Source organism: Mastigoproctus giganteus, chromosome 6 (assembly GCF_048544385.1).
Source record: "Mastigoproctus giganteus isolate SK-2022 chromosome 6, ASM4854438v1, whole genome shotgun sequence".
NCBI lineage: Eukaryota > Metazoa > Arthropoda > Arachnida > Uropygi > Thelyphonidae > Mastigoproctus > Mastigoproctus giganteus.
Window position 1 is genome coordinate 80,330,017 of NC_143580.1, and position 24,144 is coordinate 80,354,160.

The 24,144-nt window shown below is 36.3% G+C and overlaps 1 protein-coding gene across 1 annotated transcript in view; it reads left to right on the plus strand.

The window, feature by feature from the left end:
• The window catches only part of LOC150084433 (uncharacterized), a 242,229-nt gene that overhangs the window by 12,796 nt on the left and 205,289 nt on the right, over nucleotides 1-24,144 (plus strand). Inside the window, exons 2-3 of the mRNA XM_090376229.1 lie at nucleotides 10,762-10,868; nucleotides 18,001-18,106. Coding sequence (XP_090232355.1) covers nucleotides 10,784-10,868; nucleotides 18,001-18,106 — 191 coding nt within the window. The 5' untranslated portion in view covers nucleotides 10,762-10,783. The remainder of the gene's footprint in view (nucleotides 1-10,761; nucleotides 10,869-18,000; nucleotides 18,107-24,144) is intronic.

Consider the following 24,144-nt stretch of genomic DNA (forward strand, 5'->3'; position numbering starts at 1 on the left):
CCCTGTGAAGTTCTTTACAGAAAATTTCATTTTGACTGTTATCATGGTGCTGTCTAAGAGAATAAGTAACAGTGGTAGTAGAAATCTATCAAAAAAAGGAAATCGATAGTTGGATCAGAAAATTAAAATAAGGATGTATGAAAATTGCCAAACGTTAACAAGTATTGTGCAGAATTCAGATTTATCAGTGGCCACGGTGAAAAAGGAGAAAGACAGAATACGAGAAGTGGTGAAGCGATTGGCACCAATTAAGTCAACTATAATAACCAAGACTACGAAATACATATCAGTTTTTACAGTACAATAACATGAGTTTTTTTTTTTTTTTTTTTGCTTTTATGTTTTCTTATGTGCCACTCCTGCTACTTCATCGCTGTCCCCAGATAGTTTTTAATTGAACTAATTAAAAATATATAACTATTTTACTTCATTCTTCTAAGGAGATATTATGTGGTTTTTGTAATTTTTACATATCAGGGATATAGTAGCAATACTTTTTTAGTCATTCCTGAGTTACGTAAACTCGACTTATGTAATAATTCCTAGAACGTATCTCTTACGTATGTTGGGAACTTACTTTATTTTTAGATTAACCGGGAATTCGATTATCCGGGAATTTCTTTTTTACCATCTATTCCGGAAAATTGAGAGTATACTTTACCTTAAATTGCTCTACATTTTAGAAGCTGAAAGTGGCAATACAGCATGTGCACAAAACGAGAGTTAATGTATAGTAGTTAATGAATAGTTTATTGCCATATGTTAGTACACTTTTCAGTAATTACCAGGCTGTTGTGTAACAAGTGAATTCCAGTTATACATTTAAGCCTTAATCAATGGCAGGCACATCAAGAAGCCAAAATTATACTATTGGATTTAAGCTAATTGTAGTACAATATGCCCAAGAACATGTGAACAGAGTAGCAGAATGAAATTTCGGACCACTACCTACTAAAAAGATGATTTCAGTGGAGGAAGTAGGAAGGTTTATTACAAGAAGCTTATAAAACAAAGCACAACTTTGCAGGTGCCTAGTCTCCAGAAGCTGCAAATTGCAGCTTCTGGAGACTAGGCACCTGCAAGGTGATCTGAATGAAGTGAATAAGGCCTTGAATGGATTGAGCAGGCTCAATGATGATGGAATTGTTCCTCTTGCTCAGATTGCAAACCTGAGGGGACATAAACTGAAATTGAGAGAAAGACTGTTGTCGATTGGATATGCCGAACTTTTTCTTTCCGCATATGCAGTGTTAAGTCTCTTTCTGCCTTAACCCTGTGAAATTCTTTATATAGAAATTTTCATTTTGACCATTATCATGGTGCTGACCAAGAGAATATGATAGCAGGTGGTTGATCAGTGGAATGAACTTCCTTGTACCTTGGTGTATTTTATAGCTTAAATTCAAGGCAAAACTCGGCAAACATTTGAATGAATGGATTGGGTGAAATGGGAGTATTTTTATTTTTTGGCTAATACTACTTGCCCTTAATGCCAAACTGCTCCAATTTGTACAGCAGTCTTCGACGTGCAACAGTATCAAAAGTTTTCCTGAAATACAAGTACTGTCGATTCCGGTTATTTGGGACCAGTGCATTTTGGCCCAATTAAGCGGCTGCCCCAATTATGTGAAGTTTCACGTAAATAGTTAAAAATATAGTGGATCCCCGCTTTACAATTGGTTCACTGTACAATCTAATCAAGTTATGATGGACTCACCATAGTAAAGTACCATTCACTATACGGTGTGTAGTAAGCGCCAGTCATTGTGATCATTCACTATACGGTGTGTAGTAAGCGCCAGTCATTGTGATCACGTTTGTGAATTGAATTTTAATTCTATTGAACAGTGATTCTAATTAGCAAAAATAGGAGGAATATTATCTACAGGCTATAAAAATAAAGATATATTAAGCACAAATTTACCCTTTACCTTATCAATTAAATTAAATGATACATGAAAATCTGAAGAATATGTGATAATCGGAATAATTATGTACTGTAATATGTACATACTAACTAGTTGACATCTCTGTTCACTGATATTTTTGGGTGGGGTTAAAATTTTAAAACAGTAAAAAGATAAGCAATCAATAACAAAGAACATGGCACACACAAATTGCAAGTAACAATATACGTGCAACTGAGAATGGAGTAACAAGTTAAGAAGCTTTAAAAATAGGAATGAAGAGAAGATCTGAAAATTTAATTTTTTTATATGATTGAAGATTTCATTGAAGTGTAAACACATTTCACCATAATAACCCACAGAATTCCAGCTGTCGGTATTATCACAAATTCATTAAGATCAGATCGAGTTTACTATCCATTTATGATAGATTGCATTAACAGAAAAGCCCAATAAACAGGTGACTGCTAATTTTTTTATGGTTGTGACCTCCAGAAATCCAACCGAACCACGAGGTTTGGTCGGAGACAATCATAGGATAATCTCCAATGCTGTAGTCTTCTGCCCCGATTAAATGGCATGTTGTCCCAATTACGTGAAGTAAACCCTGGCTATTTTCTTGATTGTGTTCTGTTCTTTAATATTTGTCCCAAATAAACAGCTGCCCTGATTGAGTGGTGGCCAAAATAACTGGAATCCACTGTATATGATATCAAAATTATTTTTTGCCTCCAGTTCCTTTGTAACCACATCGTAGTATCCAATCAGATTGGTCAGTCAAGACCTCCCCTTAACAAATTCATGTCACCGAACTGTTGCTGCAGTCTTGTCTAGATGATCCTGCAGTGCTTCTTTAACAGTGACTTCGTTATTTTCCTCAGAATAGAGGTTAAAGTAACAGGTCTATAACTATTAGTGTCACCCTTTGATCCCCCTTTGTGAATACATATGCACATCTCCAGACCACAGGGACCTCCCGTGAATCTAATGACCTCATAATTATGGCTGAGTTTGCTTACTTCCCTCGCTGCTTCCTTCAAGATAACTAGATAGATTCCATCCAACCAAGATGTATTTTTTATGTTTAACTTCAATAATTTCTCCTCCACTTTTCTCTCGATTATTTCAAAATCATTTAGCTCCCTGTTAGAGTTTAGTATACTTCTGTCCTCCCCTTAAAGAATTTGTCATGTGTGAATGCAAATGCAAAATACTGTTTGCCAGCTATCAGAGCAGGATCATCAATAGTCGAACAATCAATATCAAATGGACCAATCTGATTCATCTGCTTCCTTCTAGAGCAGGGGATGTGAACGGGGGGGATTTTAAGTTTTTGCGGGGATTGGGAACACAGATTGACAGACTCAAACTGTTGGAATATTGATCTTTCTACAAACTACACTTCTACAGATTGTACATGATCTACAAGACATCACACTTTATTGGATGTCACATATTAACTTAAAAAATAAAGATAAATATTTCACTTTATATGTGGAAATATTTCATTTATAGTTATATTGGACTTTCTTGTTTTTTATGCCCAGATTTTGGAGCTTTTTGAGTCAGACAAACTTGGAAAGGGGGGTGGGGAATAACATTCTGACATGTGGTGAAAAGGGTGCATGGGAAAAAAGGTTAAGAACCACTGTTCTAGAGTTTACATAAGTAAACAAGTCTGTTGTTTTTCTTTACATCCTTTGCCAAGGATTTCTTGTAATCAGCTTTCACTTGCCTAACCTCCTTTGTGATTTGATTACAGACTAGCTTATATCTGCCATAGGCTTCTGTGTCACCTGATAATTTACATACATCCCATTCATTTTTCTTCTTTGCCACAAGCCTCATTAGTTCATCTGAAATCCATTGAGGTCTAAATCTTGAACAGTATTTCTTAGTTAGTATGAAAAGCCTGGTAGCTTCCAAAATTAATTCCTTGAAGGCTTCCCACTTAATTTGCTGTTTTTAAATTCTATACAGTGGTATCATCAGTTGATCTCGCTGTATAGAATTTAAAAACTGTTTGATACCACTATTGTCACCTTTATGAAAGGAAAAAACCTTTCCCTTTACCCTTGATGATAGATACATCTTTAAGTAAATCTCACACCAATTATGTACATCATTAACTTCTAGAGCTGGACTGCATTTGCCCTCTGCAATACAGTACTATACACTTGTAATGAAAGCTGTTCTATTGCAGTAGTCAAAACCAAATGAAATACATATTCTTTACCATTTTGTTTTTAATCACAGGGATCTTTCTGCTCTCATTCAAGACTGAAGCAGTGTATTTGATCTGATTGAGGTGTATAAAGCCTTGAATGGTTTGAGCATGCTCAGTGCTGATGGGATTCTTCCTCTTGCTCAGAAAAATCACCTGAGAGGGCATAAATTCAAATTGAGGAAAGACAGATGTAGGATAGACGTGAGGAAATTTGCCTTTAGCCAGCGGGTTGTTGGAACAGACTTCCATCCCTTGTCGTGGAAGTTGATAGCCTAAATAAGTTTAAGGCTCAGCTGGACAGGTATTTCGAACGAACAGAGGGGTGAAGTGGAAGTGGTTATTTTTTATTTATTTATTTATTTTTATCTTTTTTTTTAAATTTTTATTTATTTATTTTTTTTTGGCTGATGCTGCATAAGCTTGCTTTCTTGCATCAAATGCTTCTACTAATGCTAATTTGTTATTAACTGATTAAGTTGAAAGGTACACATAATGGTTATTATGTATTTAAATGGAAGTAGTTTTGTTTTTTCACTTAAATAAAATGCATTAGCATTAGTTGAGACATATGATACAAGAAAGCAAGCTTGTAGAGCATCAGCCAAAAAAAAAACTCCAAAAAACTTCCCATTTCACCCATCCAGTCACTCAAACTATTTGTCTAGTTCAGCCTTAAATTTATTTAAGCTTCAACTTCCACAAGAACAGTTGCAGGTCTGTTCCAGCAATCAACTACCTGCTGGCTAAAGGCAAACTTCTGTACATCTATTCTAAAACAGCGTTTCCTCAATTTGAATGTATGACCCCCCCCCCAGGTTCTTAATCTGAGCAAGCAGAAGAATCCCATCAGCATTGAGCCTGCTCAAACCATTCAAGGCCTTATACACCTCAATCAAATCACCTTGCATGTGCCTAGTCTTTTCAAACACTGCAATTTATAGAACTTAAGCCTTTCTTTTTTTTCTCTATCAAGGCTTTTGTGGATATATTGGATGATTGTTTTCTACAGCAGCATGTTTGGGAGGCAATTAGAGGGAGTACTACTCTTGATCTGATTATCAGTAGTGATTCTTCATGCATTAAGAATTGGCACATAAAGGAACCACTAGGTGGCAGTGATCACAGTGTGCCGAAGTGCGATTTACTCAAGGAGTTAACTACCATCAGGGGTAAAGGGAAGGGTTTTTGCTTTCATAAAGGCGACTTCGGAGGTCTGAGACCTTATTTAAATTCTATACGGTGGGACCAACTGATGATGTTACCAACAGCAAATTCAAAATGGGAAGCATTCAAAGAATTAATCTTGGAAGCTATTAGTCTTTTCATACCAACTAAGAATTATTATTAACCATATGGTGCAAGGAAGCCCAAGGCTTATGCTGCACCAGCCAAAAAAAAAAAAAAAAAAATTCTGAATTACACACAGACAGACAGACAGACAGAGAGAGAGATCGGGACTTTGTTCAAGGTTTAGGCCTAAATCGATCTCAGATGAACTAATGAGACATGTGGCAGAGAAGAAAAATGCAAGGGATACATAGAAATTAATGGGTGACATTAGCATTAGCATTAGTAGAGGCATTTGATGCAAGAAAGCAAGCTTATGCAGCATCAGCCAAAAAAAAAAAAAAAAACACACCCACTTCCACTTCACCCCTCAGTTCGTTCAAAATACCTGTCCAGCTGAGCCTTAAACTTATTTAGGCTATCAACCTCCACCACAAGGGATGGAAGTCTGTTCTACCAACCAACCACCCGCTGGCTAAAGGCAAATTTACGCACGTCTATCCTACATCTGTCTTTCCTCAATTTGAATTTATGCCCTCTCAGGTGATTTTTCTGAACTAGAGGAAGAATCCCATCAGCATTGAGCATGCTTAAACCATTCAAGGCTTTATACACCTCTATCAGATCACCTCGCTGGTGCCTAGTCTCCAGACACTGTAATTTGCAAAACTTAAGCCTTTCTTCGTAAGAGCACCCCTTTGTTCCATTCACTAATCTTGTTGCCCTTCTCTGTACTCGTTCCAGCAGCTCTACATCCTTCTTGAAATGAGGCCTCCAGACCTGTATACAGTACTCTAGGTGTGGCCTGACCATCGCCTTATACAATGGAATAATCACCTCCTTATCCCTGCTGGAAAAATTCCTGTATATCATTGACAATACTCCATGAGCTACTCTTGCAGCCCTTCTGCACTGCTCAGAGAACTTCATATCTGCCTGCACAACCACCCCCAAGTCCCTTTCATTCTCTACCACTGTCAGTGTAGTACCACAGAGTTGATACGTTGCTCTGGGGTTGCTGTTTCCCATGTGTAGTACTTTACATTTATCAATGTTAAACTTCATTTGCCACCTCTCAGCCCATCTGCTCAACCTTTCCAGATCCTGTTGCAGCAGCATAGTGTCAGTAGTGTCCTTGACAACCCTGCCAACCTTTGTGTCGTCTGCAAACTTGGACATTAAGCCCGATATACCATCATCAATATCATTTATAAATACAGAAAACAATAATGGACCCAACACTGAGCCCTGAGGGACTCCACTAATAACATCAGTCCACGATGAGCAGTGTCCATTGATTACCACTCTCTGTCTTCTCCCCCTCAACCACCCCTTTATCCATAGCAGCAATTTGCCTCCAATGTCACACTGCTCCAATTTGTGTAGCAGTCTTCCATGTGCAACAGTATCAAAAGCCTTTCTAAGATCCAAGTATATAATATCAAAGTTATTCCCTGCATCCAGTTCTTTTGTGACTGCATCATAGTATCCAATCAAGTTGGTCAGGCAAGACTTCCCCTTAACAAAACCATGCTGTGTCTGAGCTATAACTGAAGTCTTGTCTAAATGATCCTGCAGTGCTTCTTTAACCAGTGCCTCCATTAATTTTCCTGGAACAGAAGTTAAGCTCACAGGTCTATAATTACTTGTGTCAGCCTTTGATCCTCCTTTGTGAATTGGGGTCACATTTGCACATTTCCAGTCTATGGGTACCTCCCCTGAGTCCAAGGAAGCTCTCATAATTATGGCTAAGGGTTTGCTTACTTCCTTTGCTGCCTCCTTTAATATAACTGGATAGATCCCATCCACCCCGGGTGCCTTTCTTGTGTTTATCTTCAACAGTTTCTCCTCCACTTTACTCCCAGTTATTTCAAGATTCTGTAGCTTACTGCTAGAGTTGAATACACCTCTGGCATTCCCCTCGCTGAATAACTCCTCATGTGTGAATGTCGATGCAAAATATTCATTTAGTTTGTTAGCTACCTGAGCAGGATCATCAACACCTGACCCATCAATATCAAGTGGACCAATCTGATTCACCCCCTTCCTTCTAGAGTTTACATAAGTAAAGAACTCTTTGCTGTTTTTCTTTGCATCCCTTGCCAAGGATTTCTCGTAATCTGCCTTCGCCTGCCTAACCTCCTTTGTAACTTGGTTGCATATCAACTTGTATCTATCATAGGTTTCTGTGTCGTGTTAATTTGTATGTATCCCATGCATTTTTCTTCTCTGCCATATGCCTCATTAGTTCATCCGACATCCATTTTGGCCTAAACCTTGAACAATATTTCTTAGTTGGTATGTAAAGCCTAGTAGCTTCCAAGATAAGTTCTTTGAATGCTTCCCATTTTGAATTTGCTGTTGGTAACATCATCAGTTGGTCCCACTGTACAGAATTTAAATACTGTCTCAGTCCATCGTAGTCGCCTTTACGGAAGCAATAACCCTTCCCTTTACCCCTAATGGTAGTTACCTCTTTGAGTAAATCCCACTTCAGCACACTGTGATCACTGCCACCTAGTGATTCATTTATCTGCAGATTCTTAATGCATGAAGAATCACTGCTGATAATCAAATCAAGAGTATTACTCCCTCTAGTTGCCTCCCGAACATGCTGATGTAGAAAACAATCATCCAATAAATCCACAAAAGTCCTGCTAGTGTGTGAGTAACCAGCCCCCAAATTCCAGTCAATATCTGGGAAATTAAAATCTCCCATTATAAGACACTCTGATTTACTGGCCCACTCTATTTCCCTGTACAGTTCCTTATTATACTCATCAGAGTCATTAGGCCTATAGCACACTCCTACTCTCAATTTTGATCTCCCAATGTTTATGTCACACCAAACTGACTCCACACTGCACTGTCCAGCGATGTCGACTGGCTTCACTTCCTTGGTTTTTATGTGTTTCTTAACTAATAACATAACCCCTCCTCCCTTCCTATCCTGTCTATCCTTTCTGTAGACGTTGTACTCCCCAAATTGCAGTTCCGCATCCCTTATATCTGTGTGACACCACGTCTCTGATATCCCAACAATATCTGCCTTCGATGTTTTGAGCAATACCTCAAATTCATCAAATTTATTTACTAAACTCCTAGCATTGGTGTACACGCAAGTATACCTGCACCTGTTTCTATTCTTAGCTACCCTAACACAACCCATGTGTTTACTTGTACCGCAATGGCTCCCAGCAGTCTCTGAAATACCATGCATCTTGTTTTTCAGGCTTCTGCTCATTCTAATAGAAGCAGTGCAAGAATCTCTTTCACCTCTGCCAGTGGCTACTGTCAATCTATTGGTCTTTGTCTCCCCCCAAGCAAGACATGGAAGCTTATGATACATATAAGCTGGTTTGTAACCAAGTCACAAAGGAGGTTTAGCAGGCAAAGGCAGATTACGAGAAATCTTTGGCAAAGGATGCAAAGCAAAACAGCAAAGAGTTCTTTACTTATATAAACTCTAGAAGGAATGAGATGAATTGGATTGGTCCACTGGATATTGATGGTTCAACTGTTGATCCTGCTCAGGTAGCTAACAAACTAAATGAGTATTTTGCATCTATATTCATACATGAGGAGTTATTCAGGGAGGGGAATGCCAGAAGTGAATTAAACTCTGGCAGTGGGCTTGATGATTTTGTAATAACTGAGAGCAAAGTGAAGGAGAAATTGTTGAAGATATACATAAAAAAGGCAACTGGGGTGGATGGGATCTATCCAGTTATATTAAAGGAGGCAGCAAAGGAAGTAAGCAAACCCTTAGCCATAATTGAGAGCTTCCTTGGACTCAAGGGAGGTATCCATGGACTTGATATGTGCAAATGTCTCCCCAATTCACAAAGGGGGATTGAAGGATGACATAAGAAATTATGTGGAAGACTATTGTACAAATTGGAGCAGAATGGTATTAAGGGTAAGTTGCTATAATGGATAAAAGGATGATTGAGTGAGAGAAGACAGAGGGTGGTAATCAATGTGTGCTGCTCTTCGTGGACTAATGTTATTAGTGGAGTCCCACAGGGTCCGGTGTTGGGTCCACTGTTTTGTATATTTATCAGTGATATTGAAGGTATATCAGGCTTAATGTTGAAGTTTGCAGTTGATACAAAAGTTGGCAGGGTTGTTAGTGGCAGTGTGCTACTGCAACAGGATCTAGAAAATTTGAACAAATCCGCTAAGAAGTGGCAACTGAAGTTTAACCTTGACAAATGCAAAGTACTGCATATGGGTAGAAGTAACCCCAGAGAATCATACCGACTGTGTGGTACTACACTTAAGGTGGTAGAAAATGAAAAAGGCCTTGGAGTAATTGTGCAGTCAGATATGAAGTTTTCTGAGCAATGCAGACAGGTTGCCAGGGCAGGTAATGGGGTTTTGTCAATGATATATAGGAATTTTGCTAGCTGGGAAAAGGTGATTGTCCCTCTGTATAAGGCAATGGTCAGGCCATGCCTTGAGTACTGTGTGCAGGTCCAGAGGCCTCATTTTAGGAAGGATGTAGATTTGTTTGAGCGTGTACAGAGAAGTACAACAAGATTGGTGAGAGGAATGAAGGGATCCTCTTACCAGGAGAGGCTTAAGTCCTGCAAATTGCAGCAGCTGGAGACTAGGCACCTGCGAGGTGATCTGATTGAGGTGTATAAGGCCTTGAATGGGTTGAGCATGCTGAATTCTGATGGGATTCTTCCTCTTGTTCAGATTACGAACCTAAGGGGGCATAAATTAAAATTAAGAAAAGACAGATGTAGAATAGATGTGTGGAAATTTGCCTTTAGCCAGCGGGTGGTTAATTGCTGCAACAAACTTCCATCTGTCATTGTGGAAATTGATAGGTTAAATAAATTTAAGGAGGAACTGGACAGGCATTTGGAGGGAATGGTGTTTTTTTTTTTTTTTGTTGATGCTGCATAAGCTTATACACTTGCTTTCTTGCATCACATGCCACTACTACTACATGGTTCCCCCCCACCTCCTAATTATGGACTTTAAAACTTAGTAGTTTTACCACGGCAGCTGGAGTAACAGTGATTTCTCCAAGCATGGGTGTTACTTTAAAGAGGCTTTCAGAAACCCATAATAAAGAATGCAGTGTAGTATAAATACATAATTGAAATCATTGAATTGTATATAGTGACCCTGAATTTCTTTCCTTTATATTATTTTTCTGATGAATTACGCTTGAATACATTAGTTTACATTAATTTGAGTGTTTAGTATTAATTTAGAAATCAGAAGTTGTTTCTGTATTCCATTTGGCATATTTGTTACGTTAGTTATTTGCATATACTGAAAATATATTTTGGGCATCTGCTTTTTCCCCCTCTTATATCATAGGTAAAAAATTATTTTAAGAAAGATGATGGATAAGAATGAAGTAATTGCAACCATTCGGTCAGCAGTGGAATCCTCACCTGTCAGGTTATTACTGACAGATTTACAGAGTAAGTACTGTTTTTAATACTAAACATGTAAGAACCATAAGTTAATGATACTGACGACGATTGTTACAATTTTGTCATAAGAAAGTGAATTTGTTTTTTTAGAGAAATTTAATTCTGCAAATTGTTTTTTTATATTCGTTGAGATCTATTTAACCAGTGGTAAAGTGATATCGAAATACTTGTGTTCAGTTTGACAAGATACTTAACTTCTCGAGAGAATGTCTATTAATTTCAGACTTAAAAAGTTTGAATATGAACATTAATTACAAAGATCTCTTTACACAAAAAAAATTCTAAGATAATGAATAAAATAAATGTAGAAAAGTGGATTTCTGTCCTTATCACACTAATACACACTCTTAAGAGCTCATCTCCATCTGTATACCATGGTGCTAAAAGAACCACTTCAAATAAATGCAAGTGCTTATATGTAGTTCTGATTGATTCATGAATTAAAATTGAGGCTGGAAACCAGTATTAACCACTAAGTTGATGTTTTCAGTGAAATGGTTTACTTTATTTTACAATTTGAAATTCACATGTTCCGTGCTTCCAAGTCTTCCATGATGGTATAGTTGTTTTGTCATTTCTCACTCATTTGGAGAGGTCTTGGTCTGAATCTGCCAATAATGGAGGAATTTCTAAGTCTTCAATTACAGTTGTTACCTGATTTCAGGTGGAGGGAGTAGTCTCCCTCATGAGTTATTTTGGGTTTTTCAGCTTGCATAATGTGTAAATTGACCCATGTATATGTACTTTTATAGATATAATACACAAAGGAACAATATAGTTTAAGTTGCTGATGCTTCTAAAAACAATCAGCAAAACAACTGCTTCTAGTGTTCAGAATTCCTACGCTTTTAATTTTTTTGATAAATTTATTGTATATTTATGATAAAATAGAAATTATATCTTTTGATACATGTTATATTTCTACTTGTTTTACTCCATAGCTTCATTATTTGAAATGAGTACACTTCTTATATTCAAGCTATTTACATCTTTCTTGCTTAATTCAGTTTTATTCTGCCTACCTACAGCTTGGCTATAAATAGGTATAGTATCGTATACAATTGTTATAAATGAGATATTTGAGCCCACAACTTTGTTGTGGGCTCAAATATCCCATTTAATGAATTATATGTGCACTATACAGTGGTGGAAAACTTGTAATGAAATTTGTTTCAAATTTAGAAATGCAACTTTAAACACATTTGCTTGCCAATACAATAATATAATTAGTATCCTTGTTGATATGTGAGCTTCCCCGATCCTTCATAAAGTACAGAACTTCAGCTTCTGTTATCAACAAATTGATAATTAATGATAGAGAACTCTCACTCCCCCAGTTCTTCTAGTTAAATAGGAGAGAATGCATCTGCTGTTGTTGACAAATTGCCATATTATCAACAACATTAATGCAGAAACTTTCATCCAGTTGCATGAATTAGGAAGACTTTCTTTTCTTTCTGGTCAGCAAGATTTAAACTGTCTAGCTAATGCAATGGTCTTATTGCATGCAGCAGAACAAACTGCCATCATGGTGAGGCTCATTGGTATTGCACTCATTGCAAATGTTATCATGAAAAGATTAACCACCATTTATTTAAAAGAGATCTGATGAGTGACCAGTAAGTCCTGAAACAGGTGTCATAGCAGTATCCAGTATCTTAGCTTTTAAATAAATACCAGATTAACCTTTTGGTGGTGCTATTTATCTGAAAGTAGTTTAATATTAGGGCAGCTCATTTGTGAAGACTATTTTGCCTTCACAATGAGGCAGTTTGTCTTGCTGGCCACAAAAATACATGAAAGGGTTAGCCAGTCCTGCCAGCTATCTATTTTATAATTTAAATGTGTAAATTTCAATAATTTTTTTCAAAAATTTCAATACCTAAATGTGTATAGTTAATTTTCATTCACACACCATATCCAGAAATAAAATCTTTACTTTGTGACATGTTGCAATTCAAACAGTGAGTGAGTTGCATGCTAATGTGATGCAGCATGAAATAATCATGTCAAAAGCTTTTGTGCAGGTGAATTTTACTACTGAAGGGTTCATTCAAAGAAAATTTGTGATTTGCAGATATGGAGGTTAGAGTGTATATGTTAACTACATATGGTGAAGTGTTTCTCTTAGTGTATTTGGAATGGCTTGTTTAGCATCAGTCTTAAAAGAAACTCATGTGTGGTTCTTTATCTTTTGATCTGTCTGTTCCTTCTTGAAATTTACATTAGTTTTAAAAGGTTAAGATATTCTGTATCTGTTACAGTAAACCTTGATTTAATGGACTGTATGGGGCCTGTCCACTAAATTTTTGTCCATTGAACTTGAAAGACGGTCTCCAAAGGTGCTGTAATGGATTTTATTTGCTTAAAAATATTCACTTAGCAACACTTAAATTACCACTGGTATTAGTTTTTTGACATCTGCACATTGTTACAATAACACCTTAAAATGATTTCCTAATTTTTTAACATTATTAATGAATTTTATTTTAAAATTAAAACAAGAAATATTGAACAGTACACTATTGAATAGTAGTGAACAGTATTGAATAGAACACTATTGAATTTCATTGTGATGTTTCTCTCCAAACTGAAGCACCATTTTAATAAGTTCTGTATTTGTTATTTTATTTACCTGTGTTTGCTCAGTTCACTTGATTTTTCTTAATAGTCTATTTAAAATGGGTTCAATCACCCATAAATGGAATGGAACTTGGAGAAAACTATGGCTTGGTTGTATTCAAAATTATCTTTCACTGATAGAGCCAGCAAATGATATAGTGTCCACAAACCTCCTTTACAAAATTAAAATGTTATTGTATGAATTCAGTACATGAAAAACCTGAAACCACTTCGAAGTGATGAGGATATCTTCAAGTTTTCATTCCCTAACCAGAAAATGTGTGTACTGTAGTTAGTGGCAAAATTATTGCAAAACTGTGATCAGGGTGGAATTTGACCTTTTGTGTGGCAAGTTGTTGCATGGCATACAACCTCCTTCTTTTGAGAAGCTACCATCACGGACACCTTATATCTGGATATGTTACTTTGTTTCCCTATGCCCTAATGGCAGGATGATGGCACTGTATTTTCCAACAATACAGAGCTCCACATTACCACAAAGAAGTTCACGCATATTTGAACATAGTGTTTCCCCAATTTCGTGGCCCTTACAAGTTCCTCATATGACACATTTTGATTTTACTCTGAGGATTCATGATAGAAAAGGTGTATTAATTAATGATAAAATAATGGTTCCTGGCAGGTATGTTCCACTTGCCAGGAACCATTATGGAACTTAAATAATGCATTTGTGAAGCAGTCTTTCATGTTGACAGGGATATGTTGTGCCAAATATGGGAGGAATTGTATTATACGCAAGATGTGCACAGTAACTAAAGGTACCCACATCACACTTCTAAAGCGTAAAGAAACCCCTGTCACCTGGACATGGTTTCAGGTTTGTATCATGTACCTTTTCGTACAGCAGGTTTGTGGCCACCTTCACCTTGTACAAAGAAAAATAGTGGAAAAGAGGTAACATTGAGGAAGTTGATGTGGCTGCTTTACTAGGATCACATGGCAGAAATTTGACTACTAAAGAACTCCTTTAACTTAAACCAAAGAATGCAACACAAGGTTGAAGAAATACTAATGCTGCAGCCCAAAAAATTGACAGAAATCAAGGATGTTAGAAGCTTTCATCAATTTAGAGTGAATATTATGCAGTCGATTCAATGATTTTTTTTTTCCACATTAAACTTGGCCTAATTGAAGAGTTTTTGAATGTAAGATGAATACAAGATTTCATTATTTAAGTGAGAAATTTTCCAAGATCAGTATCATAAGAGTGAAAGAGGGGATATTTGTGGGGGCTCAGATCAGAGCATCTGCAAGATGAAAGCATTGAAAAATACCTCAATGCATTAGAACTAAAGCATGCATAGTTTCCACAAAGTATGTGAAATTTCCATGTGTGCCCACATATGGAGTTGAGAAACTGCTCAATGTGTATAAAGAAATCCGTGCCATATGTTTGTGAAACTTCATTTATTGCATTCACATTTGGACCTCTCTCCTAAAAACCTTGGCACACTTATGGACAGGCACCTCCGTAGCCAAGTGGGAAGGAGCAGCAGTGCGTAGCATACGCTACTTGATTAGACCGGGGTTCGAGCCCGTTACCACCAAATACGGAGGATGCGGAAAGGTCAGGGAATGACCACTGCATATCCTGGAGCAATATGGCCTTAGTTACTAATGCTCCTAAAAACCAAATAACAAACAAACAAACACTTATGGACATAAAGTCAATGGAAAATCACCAAAGTTTCTGAAATGAACATACATTGGCAGACTACTGCTAGATGTTGTACCAAGCCATTTCAAAGAAAGTGTGATAAAGGACATCATCTATACAACAATTTTTAAATTGTATATATCTTTTTTACAGTAGTACTGTGTATTGGATTTAAACTGTAAAAGTGATAAAAATGTAATTATATCCAGTCTCATGTGTTTCATAATGAAATAATCTCAATTTAACTTGTACTGATATTAATAATAAATTTAAAAAAAAAAAAAAAAACCTGAGAACATATTTGAAATAGCATGCAAAACTGGTTTAGAAAATTGTTTGCACCTCTAATGATAAAAAAAATTATTTTTTTGACCAGTGTATTCTTTTTAGTATTTTTGTTTCTATTTATTTTGTTCTGTTTGTTATTTTTTTTAAGTGGAGTATTAATGAAGTGATTTTGTAGTAAGCAATCACTTCATTATGCCAGAATTCCTTATTTTTAGATTTTATCAACTGACCAAAGAAACAAGTAATTTGTTAGCCTCTAATAGTACTTAAAAAAAAAAAAAAAAAAAAAAACACCCAGCTAAATTGCTTATTCCATTTCTTCTCAGATATTTCCACTTCAATTTTATATATACAGTATAGCAATTGAAAAATGATACTGATGCTAGAAAAAAAAATGATCCATGTATGAATAAATAAACTAACCTTGGTTTATTCAAAGTAACTTCCTCCTGTAGTCCACACACTGCATGCAACAATCACAATGCAACTGGAATGAGTGATGGAAGGCCATGACTGGTATACTTTCAATGTTCTCATCACACCTCTTTGCATGGTGTTGACCTCAAGAAAGTAACATGCTTTCAGTGGTGCCTTGAGCTTCAGGAACAAAGTCATACGTGGTTGTCTGCTGAATATGGTGGGTCTGACAGTATGCAGACTTTTTTGGTAGATGAAAACTCCTGAACAGTTTAAAGCCTTGTGGCTTAGTGCATTGTCATTTAAGAGGAACCAACTACCATCTTCTCCATACTGAGGCTGCACATGACAGATTCTCTGCAACAAACGTTTCTAAACGTTCAGATAATAGGCAGCGGTAACACTTTGGCTATTGTGCACAAACTCTTTGTGCACAATTCTCTTGTTGTCATAGAAAGTGATGAGCATGGTTTAGATTTTTGACCTCTCTTGACAAACTTTTCTGGCTTTGGGAGAGTTTGCTGACTTCCACTCCACACTTTGTTGCTTTTTTGCGGGGTTGTACTGAAAACACCAAGTCTTGTCACCTGTAACAATTGAATTCAAGAAGTTGGATTTGTTTTCAGCAAGTTCTCTGCAGTGTTTAACTCGCACCTATTGTTGACTGTCTGTTAACAAATGTGGAACAGACCATGCACGGACTCTCGTTTCTTCAAATCCTGGGTTATTATTTGTTGACTGGTTTCTTTATTAACACAAAGCTCTTTTGAAATCATTTGGAGTGTTGCATATTGGTCATTGGTAATTATTTCCTCGACGTTTTCAATTAACTCTGACATTTGAACCATTTTGACTGGGCCCCGATGTTTGTCATCTTCCATGAAACATTTATGCCACCTGAACACACATGCACAAGACAGACAATTCTCTCCATGCACTTGCCTCATTGTTTGAAATGTTTCCACGACACTTTTACCCAGTTGCTCTCTGTTCCATTGTCCCTCCAGAACACAGACATGGGAGAGACATGCATTTCAGCTCACACTACATTCTGAAATGGCAATAATTTCTGCAAACCTTTACTGCGGTGCTAACCTTTATTGGGGAATGATCACTATTTCATTTCGTGTTAATCTCTAGTAGCTGGCAGCACCAACACTTGTCTCATAACATCAGTCTCATTTTCCAGTTGCTGCACTGTGTACAATAAACAACTTTCATTTTCACTTTATTAGACAGGCTTTATATTATTCTTTCTCTTAATTCGCCATTTTAACTTGCAATAACTTTAAGCTGTGGCAGAGACGTTATCTTGTTGGCATTTTGCGATTTTTTGTTTCTGAAATTCTTTTCAATCATTTTATGTATTTTATTGCAGACAGACTATTTCCTTAAAATTAGCATTATTGTTGTCATACTTTTATTTGACTTAGAGAAATACTCTGTCAACATTTTCAACTGAGATAGTATTTTTATAAACTATCTCAGTTGACTTTTTCAATTAAGCTAATCTTCCTTTATTTGGCATTGGTGAGAATTTTACATGTGTACCATTTAATTATATTTTGTTTATTATAATATAAATTAAAGTATCATAGATAAAATGTTAAATTTATCAGTATTATACCCTTGCCATCCAACAATGTTTTGTGTACTTAGTAACTGAGTGCACAAAACTCTGCTTTGATTTAAACCAAAATAAGGAAAAACGAGATATTTTCTGTTCACTTCAACTTGGTTATTATGTTTCTAACGAGACTGGAACTAACTAATTTCACAAATGGATGTCAAAATCATTGTACACATGTACAGGGTAGCATATGATAGGCATTCCCGTGGCATATCCAAATTACTTTTATGAAAGGCATCTCACTATAAATTTTATAATTAGTTGACCTCATCAACCTTCAGAGAGCGAGCTGGAGGCAAGGGTAATCAATTGCAAAGGAAAAAGAAGAAAATTTGGTGTTTAAAGATGTATAGAAAACTTAGTCATTGGTATAACCAAAAGTCTTTTTAAATCTAGAATATTAATTAAGCTTAATATAATTTCTTGAAATATAATAAATGATGTAGTATCAGTTAACTGAGGGAACTATATTCTTTTATTTGCAGAAGAATATAAACTTTTAGTTGGCCAAGCAATTCCATTTGCTGAAATGGGCTATCGTTCACTAGAAGATATGCTAAGGAACATTCCTGATGCAGTACAGGTAGTAAGGTATGTTCCTCGTTGTTGTGAATTATGAATTACAATTCCAGTATACTAGATGGTAGTCCACTGTTGATACTTTAAGAAGAATTAGTACCAAAATATCAGTATTGACACAGAACTGAGCATGCAAGGTGCTTTTAAGGTTTTTATCATTTGTCAGTGCCAAATTTCAGCAGTTTTGTGCTCTCCATCTACATCAAGCACAGAACTGAAACCCCTAGCACCTTTTAAAACAAAAGGTTCTTTAATTTTTCACTTAAATTCCAGAAATTTCTATTAGTTATCACACAAATAAGAAAATGATGGATCAAGTATGAAATGCTACTGTTTCTTTGTGTAAAGGAAAACAAAAGAAAAAATAAATTAAGTTATACATTCCTTATAGTGTGTTTTGCATCTACTAACAAAATTTCAAGGAAATTTATATCATTAATTTCAAAAATTTGTGTCAAATGGAAAGCACCACATTGTGTCCTACTTAAAAAAAAAAAAAAAAAAAGTTACTTGTAGAACTTTTCTGAAAAGGATATTACTACAGTACCTTTCCTGAATATTTATTTGATCTTTTAACAAAATTTCAAGAAAAAATATCTGTTAAACTTCCAAAAGTTGGTATCAAATTAATATTTGAGACCACTTTCATTTACTCACAAAGAAAAAAAAAAAAAAAATACTCCTCACAATGAATTAAAAAAAAAAAAAAAAAACATTCCTTTTTGACTGCCTTCATTTAATTTCAGAGAAATTTGTATATTGATATTTCTATTATAGGCTTTTTAAAATTGCAGTCAGGATGAATCAAAATAGAATGATTTTTTTTTTATATAATTAATACTGCTTTGAATAAGGTATTTTAATGTTGCAAACAAGATAATCTAATTGACCAGAATAGTGTAAGTTGGTGAAAAATTTTTCATAAACACTGACTTTGAGTATTTAGAAGTCAGGATCTATGAAACCATGCAGCAGGATTGTCGTACATTTGCTGACAGGTTAATTGATTAACACTGCAATTTTTGGCATTATAATCTCTAAATGATACTGCAGAATTATTGATTTATATTTCAGTACTGTAGTTGAAATAATTTGTCATTTACTTCTTTTGATTTTGATTGCAGGAAGATCTTTGCTCCTGTTAATGACCAAGAGCCAAGTATTCAACCATAAGATTTGGACTTATGTTGAACTTACAGATATAGTGGCTCAATCCTAGCCATTAAACACATGATGACCACTTTATAGTCGGTGTTTAAACTGAAGCTTTACTGTGGATTAATTTTGAAATAAACCGCTCTTTGAAACTTGTCTTTTAGCCAGCCGGTATATAGTGCAGGATCTTACCAGTAATCCCAGTTTGGTCTTGTTCACATATCAGCCTTCCATCACGGACAGTATTAAAAGCTGTAGTTAAGTGCAGATGTATAATGTCAAAATTGTTACTTGCATCCAGCTGTTTAATGACTACATTTCAATTTACGAGCTTGGTCAGTCATGACCCCCCCTTAATGAACCCATTTGGCAATCAATTCAATTTAGCATTCTTGTCAACATGGTTCTGAATTGTGTCATAAGCCACAGACTCCATGATCTTCCCTCAATAGAAGCCACTCAGTTGTCTGTAGCTACCCAACCCCTCTTTATCACCATCCTTGCGGATTGGGGAGCCATTAATGTTTCCGTTCCAAGGGGATCTTTCTAGCATCTAACAGTGTCATTAGCATTACTAGAGGCACATGATGCAAGAAAGCAAGCTTATACAGCATCAGCCAAAAAAAAACAAAAAAAAAACAGTGGATTGACACATTCTGTCGGTGTCCAATCCACTGGTGATATTCTGGCTTATGTCACCCATCTGTGGACAAATTCAATGGAATAGTTTGGTTAAATTCAAGCAGTTGCTCTTGACATTTCAAAGGCTTTTGATTGTGTTTGGCATAAAGGTCTTCTAAATAAGCTTCCATTTTATGGTTTTCTAACCTCTTTTTTTTTTTTAATAGAGTATCCAGTTATCTCTGACGGCTCACTGTGGGTGATGGTAGATGGCTCTGTCTTCTAACTTCTCCACTAATGCTGGTATTCCCCAAGGCTCAGTTCTTTCTCCCACTCTTTTCCTATTTTATATTAATGACCTTCCATTAACCAGAAATTCTATCCATAGTTTTGTTGATGATAGCACATTGCATTCCACCTTAGTTTGAGAAACCTTGTCCTGCACAACAGCTTCAACTTCTCGAATATCTACTACCAGTTACTTAAATGCTGATCTACAGGTAATTCTCCAGTGCAGTAAAGATAACTTAGTTGATTTAAATCCTTCTAAAACATACTTCTGTCTTATATCTCACAAAAAAGAATTCTTCTGCTCCTATGCGTATCTTTGATGACAATCCAATTTCTAAGCAAGATCATAGATTTCTATTGGGAACTACCCTGACTTGTAATCTCTTTTGTGCATAAGCACATTACAAATATTGCTTCCTCTACATCTAAGAAAACTGGGTTTGCTCTTTCATTCTCTGCATTACTTTTCTTCCAAACAATTGTACACTCTGTACAAATTGCAAATTTGACTTACCATGGAATATTGTTCCAACATCTGGTGCGGTGCCTCCAAAACTTTTCTCAGGTTTATGGATTCCATTCTGAAGAGGGAAGTTAGGTTAATTAATGACTAATCTTTGAGTCTCCCTCTCCCAAAGCAGTGTCTGAACGCATGCCACAACCAGTCAACATCCCTTTACTGTCCAACTTCAAAATCACAGAGCCAGTTTTTATCTTTCCTCATTTATTCATTTAGCTTCTGTTTTCTAGAACAACGTTCCTTCATACATATTTCCTGACAATTACAATCTGCAGACGTTCAAGTCTAATGTCAACAACCCATGCACCATTCTCCCTTGTATCCTTTGACCTCAGTATCACTTTCTTACAAATGCATGTCTGAGATCATTATATCACTTATTTTACAGCAATTCAATACCTTAACATTCCCCACTGCTTCACACTAGCTTTTGACTGTAAATATTGATGAGAAGTATCTCAAATCTTCTGCCATTTCTACTGGACTTTCCACTGCAAACAATTAAGAGACCTATTGGATATACTCTTCTTCCTTGTATTTACATATGAGGAGAACTAATTATCTCTGTTAGCTCTCTGCCAGTGCTTTCTCATAAACAAAATTTTCACAAATCTCACTCCATCAGCGGCTTTGTTATGTATGCTCTTATAATGCTCCTGCAATATTGAATTACATGATTATTTGTCTGCAACTGTCCCATGCTTTTCCCTACCCACTAGATTCTTAACCGTACTAATCATCCATTTTGGCATCTTATGTTTATGAATACAATTGTAGCTTTGAGGATAAATCTCTTGAATACTTTTAGCCCAGGCTATTTGTATTTAGACCTGGGAAAAATTGCTTCAGAAGTTTTCTAAACAGTTTCCAGCTTGGGAATCATTGCTGAATAACATATCCAAAATTCGACAAAATCGGACCCCGGGAACACCCCCAAAAATGGATTTCAAAATGGCGGACTGGCTGTGTCCTAATAAATGCAAAAAGGAACTAATTTACACTTTGTAGAGAGAGATAATGCTTTTATTTACAGTTAAAAATGTTTCAAATAAAAATAACTTTCAAAAATATATCACACAGCCATTTTTTGTTATGAAATTTTAATATTAAAAATATTTTACAGAATTTTAAAATCAAGAACACAATTATTTCAAAATCTGTTTCATGTTCTGTTCATTACAGAAGTCAGCTTAGTCAAAGAAAAACTTAAACATCATCACTGTCATCATATTCATTATTGGCAGTGGGGTGGTTATTATCGGAACCACTGATTTGGCACTCGCCACAAGCAGTTAAACAGGACAATCCGTTACGCTTGCATCCACGTTGTCAAGTACCACATTTCGTCTTGCAGGAACAACGGATCATGTTGAGTAGATAATCTGGATCTGGTGGCATGTCGCAGAGTGTAGTAGGAATTATTCTTTACTTACCAACCCCACTCTTCTGCATTGATCCTCTCTTCTGTAGACTTCCAGAGTCTTATTTGAAAGTATGTGCGAAAGCTGTGGTACTTTGTGGACGAATCGGTAGGTGGCAAACGCTCAGGTGCAACAAATGATGTAGCTGCAGCTACCTTTCAACTAACATTTGATGATGCAGTGCGTTTGTGGATTCCAATGTTTTGCAACCATAAGAAGCATTGCCTTTCTTCCAGCGGCTTCAATATCTGAGTGTTGGCAACAATCAGAACAAAATGTATTTGCAACTGAACTCAGTTCAGCCACCGTCATCAGTTTGTCGAATGCCGAGGTCTTCCCAATCGAAAAAATTCTGGATGTGGTATCACAGCCCGTGAAAACATGCACAAACAGGAGCAACTTGCAGATGTCACTACCCAACAATGATTGAATGCTGAGAATACCATACACAGGATTGGGAAATGGTCCCCTTCTTATGTCACTGTGATAGTACAACTTGAAACCATTGTTCTTGGCATAGTACAGAAGCAGATTCAGCAAGTCGGTGTCTTCCCCTATAACTGTTGTATTTGCATTTTCTGATGATGAGACTGCAGCACAAACAATGTCCACATCAGCATCCCCATGCTTCTTCAACATCTCACCTACAAGGGAAATCATTGCTTGTTTTCATTAGCCAAGAAGTGTTCCTTCTTGCCGACAAACTGTATGCCCGGACTGAAGTTAACATTTTTACTTGTCTTGGTGCTGCGTCTTCTGTGGGCTGTGTCCTTGATCGTAGGAGAGCCGCCGTAGCCATCAAAAACAATGATAGCTTTTCCATAGGTTTTCAGAGTGAAATCGGCATAGGAGATTGCAATTTTTTTCAAAAGTTTCATTGTTACGCCATGGAATACGATGTACTAGAGATCCACCATCCAATACGTACTGGTCTGTACACTGAATTTCTTCAGCTCCTTCCATGTGTAAATTGTCAATGCATTCATTTCAATATTGCATGAGCTAACTGAGACTTGTTGGCTTTTTCTCAACATACTTCATGATTTGAATAATGCAGGAGGGTACGCACAAAGTTTGTAATACGTGACATTTTCAAGATTCATGTCACAACCAGTGGAGTACAAAGAGGAGTACAGGATCTACTTGTATATTGACATCGACAGGGCTCACAACGGCAGCAGCAGCAGATCCTATGGTTTTCACTTTGTTTGACCTTTTGGCAGAATATGTGAATACTTCCTTTCCTATTATTTTGATGATGATGTCCATACCTATGGAGTGCAATTCATCAACATTAACTCCAGAATCAGCAGTCGCCCCTATCATAATGTTGCAGAGACCTGAGTCAGAATTGAATGGAGATATGGATTCCAGTCATTCGAGTACTTTCTTAATGTCATTACTGTCCCTCATTTGTCTGCTTTCCCTCATTTCTTTGTCTTGTTCACTACTTTCCAACAAAACTCTGAAAATTATATGCCCCATTGTTCCACTTATAAGTTAAGTTGGAACACAGGGGCATAGAAAACAGCCACGTTGCCCTCTGGATTTCTGTAAATCCACTTCCTTGTGTCAGTCCTCTGCTTTTTCAGGGAACCCATTAGGACTTGTTCTATTACCAAGTCTGATCAGAGTCTGGCCCATAATCTGTTGCTTCTTCTTACAACAAACTTACCTTCCAGGAACATTTTGTGTACGGTTGGATTTTCAAAATGCAATCTAAACATTTATAGTAAATAATACACTAAATATTAAAAATTATTCAATATTTTTTTATATTTTGAATTTTTAATTTAATTATTATAATTTTTAATAATATTCAATAATTTTAATATATTATTAAATATTAAAAAGCAAAAAATTTTACGAAGTTCACAAATAAACGAAAAATATTTGCTATAGAGCCGTGAATTAGTTTCTTTTTGCATTTAGGAGGAAACGGCCAGTCTGCCATTTTGAAATTCATTTTTGGTGGTGTTCCCGTGGTCCTATTTCGTCAGATTTTGAATATGTTATTCAGTAATCATTCATGAGCTGGAAAC